This window comes from Pelobates fuscus, chromosome 2 (genome assembly GCF_036172605.1).
Source record: "Pelobates fuscus isolate aPelFus1 chromosome 2, aPelFus1.pri, whole genome shotgun sequence".
Taxonomy (NCBI): domain Eukaryota; kingdom Metazoa; phylum Chordata; class Amphibia; order Anura; family Pelobatidae; genus Pelobates; species Pelobates fuscus.
This window is the reverse complement of record NC_086318.1, coordinates 164,260,411-164,282,173: the sequence shown is the minus strand read 5'-3', so window position 1 is coordinate 164,282,173 and position 21,763 is coordinate 164,260,411. Positions and strand designations below refer to the sequence as shown.

Sequence of the window (21,763 nt, the reverse complement as noted above, 5' to 3'; positions counted from 1 at the left end):
TTACCCAAAACATGCCAGCAAGTACAGCTTCCACGATCAATAGAACAATCTGCTTTGCACATTAAGATTAGAGAATAATAATAAAAAATATGAAAAAGAACAGATTTAAAAAATATGAAAAATAACAGATTTAAAAAAAGTTCAAGAATTCAACATTACAGAATTACATTCTTGAACGAATATGACTTGGATCAAATATTGCAGAATAAATTGATAATGTGCTAATCCTTTAACTGCATCGTCTTGTGGTTTAATAACGGTTACATGAGAATTTTCATTATCTAAAATCATTTTATTGTTATGTAAAATAAATCTCTCCATTAAAAAAATATTTATAAACCACCAATATATATTTTGCAAATGGCAATATTGTTCGGACCTAATACATTGCTTTGACCTAATAAAATAAAATGTAACTTCCAAAACGTTGGTAATAGCATTATTATAGTTAAATCAATACAGGGAAACCGCAAACATTTAATGGAATATATTAGAGTAACAAGAATTACAAACTGAAACAAAATGTAAGTCAATAAAAAAATCAAGATCATCATTAATATCATTTTAAATTAACTTGCAAAAGAAAGTCTTACTAGGAGCTACAAAAAAAAAAAATTCACTAACATATAATGATACAAAATGGGATTTTCATATTGCAGTCAATTTTTTTTTTTTTAAAGCATTGCTTACTAGGTTATTTATAGGCAGTGATGTGGCTGTCAAACTCAAAAGTGGAAAAATACCAAATGAGAATTATGAAGGACAACAAAAAAAGTTTCCTTTTTGTACTCCGCAAATGCATAATATACAATTTGAATGGCATTTCTTCTTGTGCAAAGAAACAAAAAAATGGAAAGACAAATTTAGTGTTTAACAACAAAATGCAGAAACAAGTCTTTATGGAAAAAGGAAAGGTACAGAATGTCAAGCCAAGGGTGCATAGGTTATTGTTGCACTATAGAATATTGATATTTAATGTGACTTGTGTAGTGTATTCATGAATTGGCTATTTGGTAGTGGTGGTATAGCCAATTTGATTGTAGAACAGGGGTTCCCAATAATTTTTTTTCCCATGCAACCCTTTGACATAGTGTATCAACATCGTGCCAGTGTGAGTATCTGTGTGTCAATGTGTATCTGTACACAAATACACACACACACATATTGGCACACAGATACACACCTTGACATGCAGTGTGTGTGTGTGTGTGTGTGTGTGTGTGTGTGTATGTGTGTATCTGTCATGCATTCATCCGCACATAAAAATGTTATTGATGGTATTTACTGTCCTGACAGGAAAAGTTGTGCCGCTCGACAATCATTCACCCAGATGCCTGGTACACACCCATTCTGGGGATAAAGGCCGGTTACGGCCAATCAGATCCACAAGAGGGTTATTTAAACCCATTTCTCCATTCTCTGATTGCCCTGTCGTGGTTTCATGCCTCCGAGAGTGCGTTCCTGATCTTGATTTTCTGGTATTTGACTTTTGCTTTGTTTTGACTTCCCTGATATGTGGTATTCTTGACTTTTGGCTTTCCCTCATCGTTGTGTCTGATTCTGTGTCCCTGACCTCGGCAAGTATTTTGACCATTCTTGGAGACGTATATATTAAAATACACTTCGAGTGACATTATATATATATATATATATATATATATATATATATACACACATACACACACACACACACACACACACACACACATATATATATATATATATATATATATATATATATAAACAATAACTAATTTAAAAAAATACTACATTTTTAATTTATTTTTTTACAAATTATATACAATCTAATGTAATTTCGTTCTAACTGTATTTTGATATTAAAAGTTATAGCGATAAAATACAATATAGAATGAAATAAAATTTGCGCTTTTATTTGTTTTTTTGCATTTTTGACTAAGTGACTACTAAAAAAGACTGGACCCTACCCCATTTGCAATACCCTTGATTGTCTACTTTTGCAAATGGTATGCCATCATGGGGGCAATTTTCATTCCTGGGCTACCATATGGTCTCAAAGGCAGCATAGCCAGTCTGACAAATTTCAATATGCATAAACTGAAAAATGTAATGTGCTTTATTTGAGCCTGTAACTTTCCAAAACACCATAAAACCTGTATTTGTGATACATTGCTGAATACAAATATGTTTATTTTATTGCAGTAAAAGCCAACTGTATTATGACATTCACAGTTAAAATGTCACGTAGAACTAAAAAAAAAACTCTTAATTTCTAATTTTCTTATATTTTACTCATATTAAATTGTTTCATATATGAATAATTGATGTGAAATTAAAGCCTTGTTTCTCCTGAACAAAATGATCTATAGTAAGTGTAGGTGCACTTAATATGAAAGAGGTGAATTATGGTTGAATAGACATATAACTCAAATTCCAGGTTTTGTTTACGTTTTGTTTTGATCAGAACGTGTACAATAGCCTCCATCCTTAAGGGGTTAATAAACCAGGAAGATCTAGCTTCATGGTATTTAACTACAAAATACTTTGACACAGTACCAACATACATCATCCTCATACAACTCAGGTGTGCATGCTCATGATTCAGTTCCATAGATATGTCACTCTTCCTACTAGTAGAATGGCTTTAGCTGCACTAGCCATATTTATACCCTTTTTGTAGGGTGCGCTTTCTAAATATGCACAAAATAAAGGCATGCTTGTTCATCTGATCTGTGAGTTGTTATAGGGACACTTTAGTCACCAGAACAACTACAGCTTAATGCCCCACTGGACCCAGGGAAAGCACGCTCAGACCAGCAGCCCCAGTGGACCACAGGGACAGAGAGACTCCATGCCAGCACTCCCAAAGGTCGGGGGGCTGGGTGGAGTAAAATTGTAATTAAAAAAAAATGTGTGTGTGTCTGTTAGGAAGTTTGTATGTATTTGTGTGTCTGTCAAAGAATATATGTGTGTTTGTCAGTGAGAGTGTATGTGTTTGTATGTGTGCTTGTCAGTGAGAGTGTATGTGTTTGTATGTGTGCTTGTCAGTGAGAGTGTATGTGTTTGTATGTGTGTTTGTCAGTGAGTGTGTATGTGTGCTTGTCAGTGAGTGTGTATGTGTGCTTGTCAGTGAGTGTGTATGTGTGCTTGTCAGTGAGTGTGTATGTGTGCTTGTCAGTGAGTGTGTATGTGTGTGTATCTGTGTGTCAAGGTTTCTGCAAGTGTCATTGTGTGTATGTCAGTATGTATGTATTTGAGTGTGTCAGTGTGTGTATATGTCAGTATATGTATATGACACTGTGTATGTGTCAGTGTGTGTATCAGAGTGTGTGTATGTGCCAGTGTGTGTATCTGTGGGTGCAAGTGTGTGTATATGTCACTGTGTGTATCTGAGTGTGTGTGTGTATTCATGAGACAAGATGTGTGCATCTATGTGTCAAGTTGTGTGTGTCTATGTGTCAGTGTATCTGTGTGCCACTATGTGCCAGTGTGTGTGTGGATCTGTGTGTCAGATACACATACACACACACTGAAGCAGATACACACACTGGCACATACAAACACAAATATACACACCTTGACACACACCGGCACGTACAAACATAGATACACACACCTTTTCACACAGATATATATATATATATATATATATATATATATATATTAAAATACACTATCACAGAATGATAGTGATAGTGTATGCATGTGCATATAAAAGTACTTCAATAATATATATATATATATATATATGTAACCTAATTCTAAGTGTATTTTAATATTAACATATTATATATTAAAATACACTTAGAATGATAGTGATAGTGTATGCATGTGCATATAAAAGTACTTAGATCAGCGGTTCCAAAACAGTGTGCACTTTTTTGTTCCAAATGGCCTGCCTTTCTGCAGCAATCCTGAGTGCCTGGACCGAATTTATTTTATTTACTAAACTGGGTTTTGCCAACCCTGGCCCTGAAAAGCACCTGGATTCCTAAGTGTGAGTGTGGTATTCTCCGGTTGTGAGGTAAATTGTGTGTCTGTCAGTGTCCTCTATGTAAATGTGTGTCAGTTTCCACTGTGTGTAAGTGTCCTCTGTGTGTATGTGTATCAGTGTCTTCTGGATGTAAATGTGTGAGTGTCAATGTCCTCTGGGTGTAAATATCTGTGTGTGTCAGTGTCGTCTGTTTGTAACTGTGTGTTTGTCAATGTCATCTGTGTGTAATTGTGTGTGAATGTCAGTGTCCTCTGTGTGAATGCGTGTGTGTGTCAGTGTCCTCTGTGTGTAAATGTGTGTCAGTTTCCTCTGAGTGTGTATCAGTGTCCTCTGGGTGCATATGTACTTGTCAGTGTCCTCTGAATGTGTATCAGTGAGCTCTATGTGTAACTATTACATGTGTATTCAATCAAATTCAATCAAGGAGGCCACGGACCTGCTCCACAGGATCCATATAGGCAAATTCATCATACCGTGTATCTAAACTGAACTAAGGACACCCTTACGGTGCTGCTTCCCTGCACTCCTCAATACAGTAATCATTTATGGCCAGAAAGAAGACACTGGTTTAAAGGGTTCAAGCTGCCTATTATTACTATACAAGCGCTAGGAATCTCTGGCTGCAGTAGTGATGCATTGTATGAAAAATTATGACAAGAGTGCGAGCACTAAAGAATATGTATGTGAAACGAGGATGAGAATGTATAGAAGGAACTAAAAATATAAGAAATCAGTTTATCCACATTCTTACACTACTTTTGGTATCTAAAATGTATTAAACTGGTAATCTAAACAAACATAGGACAGCTTATCTCTACAACAAATGTTTCAGTGATTTTTTTTTTCTCTCCATGAATTATTGGATTCCCTTTTGTTTGTTCAGCTTTCTCCAAGACCTCAAAGACGCACATCTTTCAGAGAAACATAACATTGCTACTGGTCTGGAGTTAATATTAGGCCACTTTGAACCATCTTCCAAGCACGTTCAGCAAGAAAACTTCAATCCTATTACTTTACTATAACAGATATACAGACTGCAATATTTATATCAATTAGACTTGGTATTCACAAGGATAATATATTTGTCCATTGATGACATTTTTAAAAGGGGGAGACATTTCTATATTATGTATTTATAACATATTCCTTGCACCACCCATTCAAAGATCATACAAGAGGTCATGCTCTATAGTGAGAGGATTTGAAATGTGTACTACTTTTTTTTACTGTATACTTAACTCTGCTCTATGGTAATGAAATGCAAACCACTCAAGCCTCAATGTGTAGAAAAAAAATTATAAAACGCATAGGAATACCAGCATATGGCTACAAGTAAATCCCAGAGGTTTATGATAAAAATAACATTTCAATCAAAAAAATGTCACATCTTAAAATCTGGAGTTTTAAATTCTACATAATTTAAAAAGGAAATCAGGTTTTAAACTGTTGTATTTAAGTGGCAATACAAATGTAAAAAAAAAACTGTAAGAGAGATGTATTTAAGATACCATTGTGCAGCTGCTTCTTGGAAAAAGGGTAATGAAGCAAGTGTTTTTTTTTTTTTTTTTTTTTAAATATATATACATCTAAAATTATGCATTCTTATACCTTAAATATCTGGAATGACAGGTCAAGGTCAAACTATTCAGGTGGGAGGATATTCTCTACATCCGCTGTATTACAAATTGTCAGTTTATCAACTTTACATAATTGACACCTCAAATCTCTTTTGCCTCAAAATATTGATTCATTCCATATGTTTAGTGAACATTTAGATAGTGGTATTTGATTGGGGAGCAATGTACTGGATTTGAGGGCAATGTATTAGAATGAGGGATATGTAGAAACTTAAAGTTTGATGATCTTAGCCAAAGTGAAGAATACACTCATAGGACTTCAAAATCAACAAGATAAGTATTTTTTTGTTTGTTTTTTTTTTTACAGCTGTGCGACAACATATATTCACCCTTTCAGTCCCATTACCAAACTTTGAATATGTCAAGGTAGTTTGACTGAACCATTGGTTATATGCAAAATTAATTTGCTCTTTTGTTTACTTTGAAGCCACACGAGCATGAGGACATCCAGTGTCAGTTAGGCAACTTTTTTAATACTGTACTTTCCTAAATAAACCTAACTTTCTATGAAAACTGAAGTTTTTGTTTTTTTGCGGCCCACATCAACTTAAACCTTTTAACTTTTGAGGTAAAAGTTAACTGTGGTAACCTTTGAGCTTGACATGCTTGTACTACAAAGTTTTGTTTTATCAGATTAATAACTTGTAAAACACCTTACATATTTAATTTAGAAATACAGAAGAATGGTGTACTGTTTTTTTTTTGTTTTTGTCAAAATAGTTTAATAAATACAAAGACAAAAGTACTAATAAGTTGAAGCAAAATTGGAGCAGGTAGGAACAGCTATTTAAAGGGTGATTATGGTATGTGTATATGTATGCCTGTCAGTGTGTGTGTGTGTGTGTGTGTGTGTATCTGCATGTCTGTCAGTGTGTGTGTCTGTAATTGTATATGTAATTGTATACCTTTATTTGGAAAGTGAGGCACCAAAAACCTATCTGCAGGGCAAAGAAGATTAGCCTATCTTAATTTTGGCCCCTACCTACTGCCACATTGTGCAGGTCTGGACTATACCCATGGCATCCTCCTATTTACCAAAGAACCTGGTGGTGGAAGGCTCATTCTGGTGTTTGAGGTCGGCACATAGAAATAACATTTCATGTAATAGATGGTTCAAATTGTCATTTTACTTCAAATATAATTCTATTGGGCAATATTAGTGAGGTAATCTAATAGTGAAGAAATAACATTTATATTAGTGCCTGTGTGTCTCTGGGTTACCGGTAATTCTATTAAGCAGTGTGTGTTGCAATTCACTCCTAGACACAGAGGAGCCTGGGAGGGCTTACCTATGTTTTTGCTAGAGACCCCATGCTGGGGGTCTTTGTATATAAGCCTGTTTTGCGCTCAATAATGTTTTTTCTCACACTGATGTTTGTGTGAGAGCTATAATTACTATCTACTTTGTGGGACTTGGGAGAGTTTTTTCAGCAGAGATATTACTAGGAATACTGGAGCTCCACTGCAACAGGTGACAGTGGTGGGATTAAGCAGAGGCCAGCGGTGCTCTGCTCCAATGCCAACACTTCAGCTGGGGTAGTTGTGTACTCCTCAAACTCCACTGTCCACAGAAGGCTGTTCTCTCAGCTCTCAATCTCCAGAATCACTCCAAGTTGGGGGCAGAGGAATGCAATGCTCTGTCCTGATGTCAGTGCTTCAGCTGGGTGAGTGGTGTACTCAAGCTCCGCCAATACCAGAAGGCTGTCCTCCCCGCTCTCAAGCCCCAGCATTGCAGCAAGTTGGGGGGGGAGGGGAGGGGCATGAGGCTCTCTGTCCCGATGCCAGCTGCCACGCCAAGGGTGCATAATTCATTGTTGCACAATAGAATATTGCCATTTAGTGCAATTTGCGTGGTGCATATATGAATGGGCCACTTGGTTGCAAGGTCAGATGACAGAAGGGATAATGTAAATGGTATAGGAATGTGAAAGGTGGCAGATGGTTTACCATATGGATTGATCCTTTGATTAATGAAAGGCACTGCAAGGTGTGAGGAGTCACACATAAATGGCCTGTAAGTCTGGTTTAAATATAAACAAACTCTCTAAATTGCGATATGTCTAGATTCCCTCTTAGATAGTCGGTCCTTTGATATGTTAATGACCAGTAGCCTTGTGTTCCAGTATCATATCAAAAAGAAACATTAATATTTACCCACAAATAATAATTAAGCCTCATTTTTATTATATTTAGAATGGGACAAGCACAATCTTATAATCAAGCCCAAACATGATTTACATAACTTAACCATAGGGGAAGATATTGTGATGTCCGCTATATTGGGTCAGAAGTAAGGACTATGTCATATCTATGAAATGGAAAAATGGTAAATTCATAGATGCAATTCTTATTTCTTATTTTTACATAAGAGGAGATAGAACCAAATGTTTCCATTTGGATTTATGCTGGTCTGGAACACAAGGGGGTGGTCACTTATAGTTACTATAGGTACGCCTTATCTCCACCTCTGAGCGAGGCTTGGTAATCCACAGGGTATATATCTAATGATACTGAAGTGTGTATTGGACTTGCTTGGGGGCCAGAATCTAATTTGAGTGAGTCACCATCTGCCTTACCAGAGACCCCCTAGGCAGAAGTTTTACTTTGAAAACCTGAGTAAGTGTTATTTTATCCCTTTTGTTTTTTCTGTGGGTGGTGTAACTAATTTGATTGTCATCTATATTTTTTATGCACTGTGACAATTTTTTGCTCATAATAAATGTTCCTTTATTAAATTCTGCCTATGTCTGGTAAATAATCACGTTACCTGAAGAGACCAATTAGTGTTTTTCAATTACATAGATATTGTGCTAAGTTGTATTTGGTGGGTTTTATTATTAATTTACCTGGGGGACCAAGGGGGATTTTATCATTATTTCCAGTCTTGTGCAGACAAATAGTGAACTTTAACCCTTTCACCACCACAACTACATCACGCACACTCTTGGAGTAGGGTGCGTTTGTGACACCAGTGCTTTATCTGGGGGAGTGGTGTACTCCACAGTGCATAGATAGGTGTTCTCTCAGGTCTAAATCATCGGCATCGCTGCAAGTTGGGGGTAGAGGCTTGCGGTGCTCTGTCCCAATGGCAGTGCTGCAGCTGGAGTTTCAGTATCCATTTTTTGTTCCGCATGTAGGGAATACTGCTGAATACTGCTGAACCCTTTCAAGAAGCCTCCTATAATCCATTTCAAGACTCCACTCTTTTTCGACCAAGTAATCCAGATCGAACATGAGGGATGGCACACGATCAAGCATGGCATCCTATCTGTCTAACATCCACAGCGAAGGGTACCCCTTTTCTATAACCAGTTCAGCATCCTGAAGTTTATCCCATAATAGTCCTGGGCAGTCAAAGTCATAGCTCTCCAGGGACCAGTCACTCTTCATCCCTAAGTATTCCTGCTCTGCCTGCCACGGCAGAGCACGGTACCAGTTGTCCAGCTCAACTTCCTTCTGCACCAGCATTTTCAACTTGGATACCCATTCCTCCTTGGCTTGCTTTCCCAATAATGGAATCCTCAGGTCCTATCGAACCTCAGCTCTTGTAGTTGTGAGAGATCGGTTGCAGTATATCCTTTTAACCCGGAACACCGTCACCCAGAGCTCCAAGCGGACCTGATTCCTCAACTCCAAGCATTCTACCTCAGGAACCAGTCTGTTAAGCAAGTTAAGTGTGTCCCACAGTCGACTCCAGATGCTATATTTGCTTTTGTGGTCTGTGCCAGATGCTTTGGATGCTTTTGTGACCTGTGCAATAACCTAGAGTACTATTTTCACTCGTGTGTAAAGGACAACTATAAGCATCGAGACCACTTTATCTTGATGAAGTGGTCTGGCTGCTGTGGCCCTGCCTTTTTACCCCTGCAAATTTAAAACATGGCCATTTCAGAGATATAAACATTGCATGAGGACGACAAATGTCATCTGATGCTTCTCAAAGGAAAGCATTGGATTTAATGGTTCTCAATGAGGAAATTCCCATTCTCCAAGTTTCTGTTAAAGGAAGACACACATTGAAAGAAAGTTTTCTGTGATGGAAATAGTCTCTTGTTAACCACATGCAGTGGTGTTTAACAGATGGAGAGGAAGCTCTGATGGACGACGTCAGCTTGTGTCTATTACAGGGAAATGTTCAGGATATTCCATTTCATGTGATTGATTTTTCAGATTAGACGGGGTGCCATAATATTGTAATTCCGACACAATATTGGGCAAAGAATCCTCTGGATTCGCAGGTCTTTGACATATGTTGCCATTTTATAGAGGTTGCTTTCTCACATCATGTATCCCCTGTATGTTTGAGTTACTCATGATTGCATTCAGGAAAGGTTTGGAGTAAAGAATTTAGAGCAGTGGTGACAGAGGACATCTCTGGTGAGTTCTACTGTGAAGTGGTCTGTAAAGGCACTATTCACACATACACTTGCCATTGGTCCCGATATAAACATATCTATTTGTTCATGTACAGCCCCAGGCCTATATGTTGCAGTATAATAAAAAATCTCCCAGTATAATCTCATTGAACGTAGACAGGAGGATCAATAGAATTTTCTTTTTCCCAAGGATTCACTTAAAGGGAAAAATAAAAGAACATAGTGTACCACTTTAAGGATATAGGAAACACTTAATTGTATGCACTTACAAAATGCCAGAAAGTTAAAAGCCCATCAAATATCGTTGCCAACTTCTCGATGGATCCCAAGGTGGAAATACAGGAACCCAGATGGAAGAAGCACGAACAAAATAAAACTTTAAAATACAAAATTAAAAGTCCGTTATGTAAAGTATTCCTGCCGCCCTACGCGTTTCGTCCTTAGACTTCGTCAGGTGCTGTGGAGAAGATATATAGATGACATTTTAATCATTTGGAGAGGCGATGTTTTATCCTTGGAAAACTTTTTTACTTATATTAATGCCAATCAATTTTCTCTGATTTTTACTCCCACTATGAGTCGAAAAGAGATCAATTTTTTAGATCTAACTATTTTTATTGAGGATCTTAGGATCAAAACAAAAACCTTTTTTAAACCAACAGATGCAAATGGTTTTATCAATACAGAAAGTGGTCACCACCCCCCTTGGCTAAAAAGCGTTCCCCGCAGCCAATTTTCTCGACTGCGGAGGAATTGCACAGATCAGCACAATTTCTTAGATCAAGCGCAAATTCTCAAAGATAAATTTTTAGAAAAAGGTTATACCGAGAATTTTATCAACAAGGAAATTATGAAGGCTCACAATTCCAAAAGGGATGACTTTTTATCTAATAAATCGGCGCGCCCCACAGCTAACAAATTTGCCTTTTCTTTCAATACTCAGTATAACACCCATGCGAAGAAAATTAAACATATTTTAAATAAACATTGGCCTTTGTTATTGGAAGATGAATTTTTAAAGATTGAACTTCCTCGAGCCCCACAAGTCATCTTTAAAAAAGGCAGGAATTTTAAGAACCTCTTAGCACCTAGCACTTTTAAGAACTATGCCAAACCGATCCAACAAAATTAGGGCTTTTTTTACATGTGGTGCTTGTAAAAGCTGTGAAAAAATCTCGAAGAAGACTCTAAATTTCACTAGTACAGTGACAGGCCAAAGTTTTAAAATTAGGGGACACATTACGTGCAACACAAGTAATACAGTTTATCTTTTGAAATGTGGATGTGGAGTCCAATATGTGGGTAGAACCACCAGACCTGTTAAAATACGATTTTTAGAACACAGGAATAATATTAGAAAGAAAATTACCACCCATTCAGTTCCTTTACATTGTAACAGGTGCCCTAGCTTTAGTTTCCACAATTTTAACTGTACTCCGATTGAAAAAGTTACTTTAGACCAAAGAGGTGGTGATTTATTACTTAAATTGAGGCAAAGAGAGGGGTTTTGGATCCATACCCTCAATACTATGCAACCTGAGGGTATGAACATCGATTTTGATATAGTATGTTTTTTATGATTTGTACGATATTTTTCTGTGACATGTAGGAAGTTTTACTATGATGAGATTATATACCCATTTGTTTTCACGGTTCTTTTTTATATATTATATACAGCATCTTTTATTTAATTTTATGTTTTGTATGAGTAATATGTTCCGATGATATTAACTTTTGTTTTATCCCATTTTTCTTAATGAATTCTGGTGCTATCCATTTCCTCCGCGAGGTCACTCCCACCCGAGCACTGGAACGCACGTGCTTCTTCCATCTGGGTTCCTGTATTTCCACCTTGGGATCCATCGAGAAGTTGGCAACGATATTTGATGGGCTTTTAACTTTCTGGCATTTTGTAAGTGCATACAATTAAGTGTTTCCTATATCCTTAAAGTGGTACACTATGTTCTTTTATTTTTCCCTTTAAGTGAAGGTGTATACTTTTTTTGCCTATATGTTGCAGTGTAATAAAAATATAATCCCAGTTAACATTATCAAAGGCCTTCCTTCTCTGTGTTCATAGGCAGCAGTATAAAGGTCTATGATGTGCTGTGTGCCTGGTGCATCAGAGCAAGGGTTCAAGTTATATTGTTCCTGGTTTGTCTATGCTGAATGAATCCCATGCGATATTTGTGATTTAGAATCAGTAGTCAGGGTTTAAGTCTCATTGTCAAAAATATTGGCAAATAATTTAAGATCATACAGTTCAGGAGTGAGAGTTGTTAATTCTTGCACCACTCTGCAAATTCCCATGGTCTGACCAAGTGTCAGTCTATCAATTTTCTGGATAAGTGGCAGGTAATAATAAGGGAGGCTCAGATAATCTATCCTCGAGTAAGTCAAGTTGGGAGTTCAAAAGAAGGTATGATGATGTCAAATGTCATCATATACCATGCTTTCCTATGAGAATCATTTGAAAGGATGCGTGCATGCACATTGTGTCCCCAATACTCTGTTATGAAGAACACTGGTTTAGACAACAAGCCACGAAAGTAACACTTGCACGATGATGTTGCAGAATGTGGAGACGGAAGCAACAACAAGGGAGTATTTTTTTTTAAATACTAATTTTTATTACAGTTAAGAGGAGGCGTCTATATCTAACGTGGGACTAGGGCACTATGGTCTCAGGAATTTAGGTTTGAGTTCCTAGTGCTATAGTGTTCCTTTAAATCTCCATTCTATAATTTTAAAGCCCTGCGTAGAATGTTGGCACTATATAAATGCTATTAACAATAAAAAGTTATTGGAAACAACACAGTAAGGCAAGACAAAAAAAATATATATATAGTGCATGGACTTTTGGTTTTCTGGTGTCATTTGCTGCATTAGAGATACTTCACTTTTTTTATATCCATTGCTTTATCTACTTCTAGACTCCCCGAAGTGACCCCACCATTGTATGCAAAGATGGAACTATTTAATTTAATATTACTGCAAAGAATCTGACATCTTCTCTTTAAAGGGACACTCCAGGCACCCAGACCACTTCTGCCCATTGGAGTGGTCTGGGTGCCAACTCCCACTACTCCTAACCCTGCAAGTGTAATTATTGCAGTTTTTTATAAACTGCAATAATTACCTTGCAGGGTTAACTCCACCTCTATTGGCTGTCTACTAGACAGCCACTAGAGGTCACTTCCTGATTTGTAGCAAGGATTTTCCTTGCTAGAACGTCGCTGGACATCCTCACGCTGTGTGAGGACCTCCAGCGTCGCTCAAATCCCCATAGGAAAGCATTTAAATTAATTTTCAATGCTTTCCTATAGGGAGCACTAATGCGCATGCGCGGCATTGCCGCGCATGTGCATTAGGTCTCCTCGGCCGGTGGGCAATGCAGAAGAGGAGTGGTGCGGAGGAGGAGACAGCGACATCGTCGCTGCCTCAGGTAAGTGACTGAAGGGGTTTTCAACCCTTCAGTAACCGGGGATTAGTGGGTGGGAGGGAGAGGGACCCTCCAGTGCCAGGAAAATGGATTAAAATGAATGTCTAAACAGAAAAAGACCCATGGCAAGCAGTCGAATCATTTATAATGTACAAATATTACAACAAAAATCTTGGAATGACTTATTTCTGTATTACCAAGATATCTGCACCGACTTAAAAACAACAGGGGTTCCTGTCAACTGCACAAATTACTTGAATCATATTTGAAGGAAATTGTTAAATTCAACATCTCCGTGAGTAACAGTCCACAAATGTATGTCTGATTAGTCTCTTGGGAAACTAAGAATCAAATGAATATAATCACTATTGCAGTTTAACAGTGCCACAGTATATTAATACTTACCCAGTCAAAAGAAAGAACCCAACAGCCTCTAGCTAATCCTAAGAGTATATTTAAAGTCCGACGTGGGTTACCAGCAATGACATGAGTCGTAGTATCACAAACGTGGTCTGTAAAAACAAAGCCACCAAACTTTTTCACCACTTGTATCAAAGTATTCTGCTTCCTAAAACATAAAAACAAACATAAAAATAGGATAATAAATAAAGCAAAAGTGCACTTACTTGTAATTATTTACATATAAATGTACATTAAAAAAGTGTTTTGTTCCAACCTATGAAACAATAATATGGAGCTTCAAAAATGTATTAAATGAAAAGCATTGTTGTTTTTTTTCTATTCACCATGAGTAGATCACCAGTGAATACTGATGTTATATTTAATAGACGGGTACCTTCCATGAAGCTCATTTTGTATGCAGACTGTAGACTATAACTAATAATTATAATTAATTGTAACATGGGGAGTGGGAATGGACAGGAAGTAATGTGAGACAATTCTGGGAAGATACATAAAATGTAAATTGAGCATGACTGACACTTGCAAACCTCCAAATTTAAAAATTGTCAAAGAGAGGCAGCTGGATTCAGAGGGTGCAGCTGAAGAAGTGGTAGGGGTTGAACTACTCCATAATATTAACGCACTTTTATTCTCTGGAATGTAAAAGTATTTTCAATGTTTTAAATAATTTAAATGTTTCAGCCCTGCCCAATCATGTCTTAAGAGTTATGAATTTAAAACTACAGTGGCATGAACAATGATAAGGTAAAAGTATTTTATTTATTTTACTTATTTGACAGAAGCAGCGTTACCCAGTCTTATCATATGGGTACAAATCAGAGTTTAAAACTACAGTGGCAAGAATCTTAATAGCACAATGTCACACCCAGGTCATTTTGTTTTCTTGGCCCTTCTCAAAGTCTTCTTCAAATGTTCATTTTCCTGCTAGAGTAGGAGTCTTGTTTTATTGTCCACTTACCTACTGCTTAGACATGTGTAATGTGTCAATTCAAGTGATGTCCTGTTTCTGACACAGATTCATAGTATAGTTGTATGTTTACAGTCATTTTTATGTAGGCAAGAGTTCCAGACAGTGTATACATTACTCTATCTGTCTTTGATTACAAGAAATTGAGCACCTGGACCTTAAGCTCCTACGGAAGCATTACCCTTAATTTGCTAAATTTCCAAATAGTTGCGTATGATTTATTATGTCTGACTATATTACTATCTTTACGCTTGCCCTTCATTTTTGTTCCCATGTTGAAGCCAAGTCAAATGTAGCAGACCAAACAAATTAAGCCAAATCAGCCACTGTCCAGCATCAAGATTATCTAGTCATGTTAGTTGATGGTACTTTCAGTTACATTTTATTACCATGAAGTCAGTCAATAACTATGCTGACTCTTTCTGTACTGTAATGTTGTGTACAGAGTTTGTCTGTCTGGTTGCCACATTTCATAGTTGTGTCCACCTTCTGCAGAACCTCAGAGGTTGCAAAGACACACATTTCAATCAAAGCTGATAAATAAGATGGCATGCTAACTTCTTCTTCACTAGGATTTAGATCCAAAACACATACACCTAACCTTAATGTGAGCTTTATAACGGTTTTGTGATACATTTATTTAGATAAAAATATACTGGGCTCAGAAATACATTCATATAGCATATTAAACAAAGCAAATACTTATTTTACAAAAAAGGTCTCCATCATTTTGAATGTAGTACCTTCCATCAATGTATACAAAGATCATAAAGTATAAAGTTTAATAGAACTTTATTTCAAGGTCTTCTCACCAAGACAAGCACAATTTTCAGACTTATTATAAACATGTTAATTTACTTCTCTTATGATTTATTGTATGAGAAGTGACCTCTAGATAGGTCATATATTGCTCATTAACAGTGCGATAGCTTAAGGGCTCTTGGCTTCTGCTGCAACTTTACCAACTAAATTCAAACAATTCAAACCGTAATTTCAAACAAACATTCTTATTCCAGATTACTCTTTGATTTCAGAAGATGGCAGATTATGAAAAAGATTGACGCATCCCTTCTAATAAAAACAAGATATTTATACAACAGTTGCACTTAACCCCTTAAGGACCAAACTTCTGGAATAAAAGGGAATCATGACATGTCACACATGTCATGTGTCCTTAAGGGGTTAAAGGAACACTTTAGGGTCAGGAACACATACGTATTCCTAACCCTATAGTGTTTAAAACACAATCTAGCCCCCACAAATATAGTAAAATCGTACCTTTCTTCCAGTCTGCCGGTGCTGGCTCTGCCCCGGATTTGCCTCCTTGGCTGATATCATCAGAAGTGATGATCTCAGCCAATCACAATGCTTTCCAATATGAAAGAATTGGATTGGCTGAGATTGTCAATTCTAATGAACTCAGCCAAGGAGGCAGGCCAGGGGTGCAGGGCCAACCGCCCTGGCCAATCAGTATCTCCTTATAGAGATGCATTGAATCAATGTGAGGAGTGGCCACTGGAAGTGTCCCTAGGCTGTAATGTAAACACTGTCTTTTCTCAGAAAAGACAGTGTTCACTGCAAAAAGCCTACAGGGACCGACTATACCCACCAGAAAAACTACATTACGCTGTAGTTGCTCTGGTGACTATAGTGTCCATTTAAAATTTTAAGTTCCAGCTCTGAAAGGTGTTATATTAGCTTAATATTACATAGTACACTGGAGTAAACTGTAATTGTCATGTTCACATAGCCATCTGAAGATGAACCATGTGACATAATTTTACTGTGAGTATATATTTGAAAAGGGGTAGAGTGTACTGGTATCATTAAACACAACGTAAGTAATAATATGGTAGACTGAATTATTAAAGTGATACTCATTTAGTATAACGAGGCCTACTGTTTCCCAAGAAAAAATGACCACACTATTATTAATACCACTATCACCTGTTCTATGGACACCAAGAATGTATTCATGTGTTTCATTGAGAATTTTCAATGTAATAATCAAGTATTAGTGATTGTATAGCCACTTTATCCTTGTCTTCCTATTCGAAGTGCATAGGAGTGGAATCTAATGAGTTATTCTCCCCTTTTAGCTATCTGCTTCAAATATCAATGTGCACTCAGAAAAGTCCATTTGTATACTATCAAATGCTGTTTGATAAATATCTGTAAATTGATATAATGAACAAGACTGGCCATTCTCCTCTCTCATTTAAAAAGTGCACTTACCCCGAGCTGACACTCAGTGGATACTTGTTTATTGCACACCAATCTTTGGACTGTATGAGGATATGCAATAAACTAAATCCAAAAGCCTCATTAATCTTTGCCAGCATTTAGACCAGTGTTACTCAATCGGCTGCTAAACTTCTTAAACTGGTAAGCGTCCTTTACATTAAAGCAATATTAATATTTTTATGAAACAAGCGTACTTTATAAAGAAGCCAGTGAATGTCTATCAGTGTACACAAAGATACGATTAAAGGTAACATATTTGTTAATTAAATAAAATAAATGTAGAAAACTAGGCCATTTTACAACCCATGGTTGAAAAACACAGCAGACATCATATTGGATTACTGTGCCTTCAATAAACATGGATTAAACATTTTTTTGTACAACTCAAGCCTCTATTATCCCGGCATATGTAACGGGTGATTGTGTGATTGTAAAAAAGTAGAAACTGTGCATTATCCTCCCCCCCACCCCAATTTCTCTTCTGTAACCCACACCCCACCCACCGAACTGCATAAATTGAACCATAAATAAAGAATTAAAAAAATAAAAATAAACATAGATGAAAACTCCTTTTTTAGGTAAATGCCTTCCTCACATTTGTTTTTTTCTGTTGATCCAAAAGAAGGCAAATACTCCAGTTTGAAGCACTTCCAATTTTGCAACAAGCTAGGAAAAAAATTCCTTCTTGACCCCATAATGGCAGTCAGATTTAGGCCCGGGAGTGACAGGCACGTCGAGGATAAGGATTAAGGACGAGAGGACTTGTGACCAGCGAGCACAATTTAGGGTTATATTCATATTAAGGGGTGTTCAGGAATTTTGATCAGGATAACATATATTTATCTCAACATTAATTTGCTACTTCCATGAAAACAAATGCAGGCCGATACTTGGGCCCCTGAACTGGCATTTTTGGCATCATCCTAAAAAATGTGAACACTGTAGAAAGTAAAACAGGGCAGCACTTTAAAATCAGATGTGAGGGTGTGGTGAGAACTTACAATATTAATCTAACTTGACAATCCAGCATTAAAGAACACTGTAGGCACCAGCACCATATCAGCTTAATGATGTGGTGCAGGCTGATCATTATATAAACTGACTTTTCTAAGAATAGGCACTGCTTACACTACTGCGGAGTTACTCTGACAGACACAAGAGGAATTTCCTGGGTTCGGTCCTACAAAGACTGATGGACCAACTTTCATTTACCGTATATACTCGAGTATAAGCCGACCCGAATATAAGCCGAGGCCCCTAATTTTTCCCCAAAAAACTGGGAAAACTTATTGACTCGAGTATAAGACTAGGGTGGGAAATGCAGCAGCTACTGGTAAATTTCTAAATAAAATTAGATCCTAAAAAAAATATATTAATTGAATATTTATTTACAGTGTGTGTATAATGAGTGCAGTGTGTGCGTATGAGTGCAGTGTGTGTGTGTATGAGTGCAGTGTGTGTATGAATGCAGTGTATGAATGCAGTGTGTGCAGGGCCGGTGCAAGGATATTTGCCCCCCCCATATGTCCTGACCTCCCCTCCTCCTCCCTCAGTGGTCCTTACCTCCCCACCCCCGTGTTCCTTCACCCCCCTCCCCCAGTGGTCCTTACCCTCCCCTCCCCTAGTGGTCCTTACTTCCCCCTCCCCTCCCCTAGTGGTCCTTACTTCCCCCTCCCCTCCCCTAGTGGTCCTTATCCCCCCCCTCCCTCCCATAGTGGCCCTTATCCCCCTCCCTCCCATAGTGGTCCTTATCCCCCCCCCTCCCTCCCTCCCATAGTGGTCCTTATCCCCCCCTCCCTCCCATAGTGTTCCTTTTCTCCCCCCCTCCCTCCCATAGTGGTCCTTATCCCACTCCCTCCCTCCGATAGTGGTCCTTATAGTGGTCCCTCCCTTCCATAGTGGTATAGTGGTCCTTATCCCCCCCCCTCCCTCCCATAGTGGTCCTTATCCCCCCCCTCCCTCCCATAGCGGTCCTTATACCCCCCCCTCCCTCCCATAGTGGTCCTTATAGTGGTCCCTCCCTTCCATAGTGGTATAGTGGTCCTTATCCCCCCCCCTCCCTCCCATAGTGGTCCTTATCCCCCCCCTCCCTCCCATAGCGGTCCTTATACCCCCCCTCCCTCCCATAGTGGTCCTTATCCCACCCCCTCCCTCCCATAGTGGTCCTTATCCCCCCCTCCCTCCCATAGCGGTCCTTATACCCCCCCCCTCCCTCCCATAGTGGTCCTTATCCCACCCCCTCCCTCCAATAGTGGTCCTTATCCCCCCCCTCCCTCCCATAGCGGTCCTTATACCCCCCCCCTCCCACAGTGGTCCTTATACCCCCTTTTTTATTTTTATTTTTTATTATTATTAGTATTATTTTTTATTATTATTTTATTTATATTTGTATTTATTTTTCGTCCCCCCTCCCTGCTTGATACATGGCAGGGAGGGGGGCTCTCCTTCCCTGGTGGTCCAGTGGCAGTTCAGTGGGGGGAGAGGGGTGCTGGCAGAGCTGTAACTTACCTGTTCTGCAGCTCCTGTCAGCTCTCTCCTCCTCTGCGCCGTCCGTGCAGCTCTTCTGTCAGCTCCCAGTGTAAATCTCGCGAGAGCCGCGGCTCTCGCGAGATTTACACTGGGAGCTGACCGAGGTGCTGAACGGACGGCGCGGAGGAGGAGAGAGCTGACAGGAGCTGCAGGAAAGGTAAGTACAGCTCTGCCAGCACCCCTCTCCCCCCAGTCTGTATTATGGCAATGTAAATTGCCATAATACAGACTCTGACTCGAGTATAAGCCGAGTTGGGGTTTTTCAGCCCAAAAAATGGGCTGAAAAACTCGGCTTATACTCGAGTATATACGGTAATTGCCCTTGGATTATGGTGGACTGAGGATAGGCCCGGGAGTGACAGGCATGTCGAGGATAAGGATTAAGGACGAGAGGAATCCATGAGGGACCTATGACCAGTGAGCACAATGTAGGGTTATTTTCATATGAAGGGGTGTTCAGGAATTTTGATTCGTAGTTTGCTGTACAGTATTTTTTGTATTTTTTTTTCAGTGCCTTATCCAACAAGCATTTAACATTGAATCTCTCTATAAAGATATTCCACCCAGTGATGTATTTACCACAAGGCAAACAAGGCATTTGCCTAGGGCGGCACTTTTTAGGGGGGGCACCAAAAAATGCCACCCCAAGCTCCCAGACAAATGCCTTGTTTGCCTTGTGTTCTGTGGCTGTCCACCTTACTGTGAGTGAGTGAGTGTAGCTGTCAGTGTGGGTCTGTGAATGAGAATGGGTGTGCCTGTGAGTGTGTCAGTGTGTGTATGTCATTTTATGTGTATCTGAGAGTGTTTGCCTGTCAGTGAGTGGGTGTGTCAGTGTGTGTCTGTCAGTGGAAGTGTGTGTTGGTTAAACAGTGTGTGCCAATGACTGTATGTGTGTGCCAATGACTGTGTCAGCGAGTGTATATCAGTGCATGTATCAATGAGGGCATGTGTCAGTCGGTCAAAAAAATGGCCTTGACACAAATTGGGGGGGTAAATTTTGATTTCGGGAGTGCCCGAATTTAGTCGTGCCTAGGGCAGCACAAATCCAAAATACACCACTGATTCCACCCAGCAACAAAAGCCACCTTCTAAGCTAATCACTTGGTGAAATGCACCAAGTAACTGCATACTGTTCACTCTGCAAACAATTGCTGTGGTGCTTTTATCATAAAAAAAAATAAACTCTGAATTTAAATATACTTATACCATGCAAATTGGTTGAGACAGTGTATGTTTGGGGTGTCTTTATTTGTTTTCCATCTGTGGCTCATATAGACAACAGCCCACAACTAAATTGTAATCACAATTTATAGACAATCACATACGTATCTTCTTAGAAAGGGGTTTGATGGCCATGTTTGTGTTTGATTTCTAATACAATAAGTTTTGGCTTGTTTGAAAATGAGGAAATTATCCCACATTTAGTATTGGAGTATTTCACTAAAACTGATCCAAGTCAACCAGGCCTTACTCATGAGCAAGAGAAGAACCATACATAGTTCAAATCATCATAACTTGACCATCTCCTAGACCAGGGGTAGGCAACCTTTTAGCAGCACTGTGCCGAAATATGATTGTGGTGTCCCGTAGCATGTCTGTCCTATTTCTTTAAATTGAGGTGTGCATGTTGCCATATTCTGCTTGTGATATTTATACTGCATTTGGTTTGTATCGTTGTATTTGTGCGTATATGAGCTATTATATTGTATTTGTTCATTAATAGTTTGTGGTATCATGTATAATACCTATGAATTTGGGCTGTGTATGGGGGCTGCATGTGGAATTGTGTGTGGATGGATTTGTCACATTGTGTATTTGGTAGTGTGTGTATGTGTGGGGCTGTTTGGGGTATTGCATGTGAGAGACTGCATGTGGGGTTGTGTGCATGTATGTGGATTGTTGGTGGTGTTGTGTTTGTGCGGACTGTGTGTGTGTTTGTATTATTTGTATGAGGGGAGGGTTATTCTGCAGCTCTGAGGCTTTCCTGGGTTTTAGTGGGGACCAGGCTGGCCAGGTACAGCTCAAGGACAGAAGCTGCAACAGGAAGCTGTGGGATGCTCTACTCCAGTGTGGATTCCCATTCACAAGTGCTGGGAGGAAGTGATCTGAGATCACTTCCTCTATGTGCTGCAATGCATAAATGGAGGATTGTCCTTCACCACCTTTTTGTAT

The 21,763-nt window shown here is 38.7% G+C and overlaps 1 protein-coding gene across 1 annotated transcript in view; it reads right to left on the bottom strand.

The window, feature by feature from the left end:
• Positions 1 to 21,763, bottom strand: part of MCPH1 (microcephalin 1) — a 440,996-nt gene that overhangs the window by 233,405 nt on the left and 185,828 nt on the right. Inside the window, exon 11 of the mRNA XM_063442914.1 lies at positions 13,834 to 13,996. Within this exon, the coding sequence (XP_063298984.1) occupies positions 13,834 to 13,996 (163 nt within the window). The remainder of the gene's footprint in view (positions 1 to 13,833; positions 13,997 to 21,763) is intronic.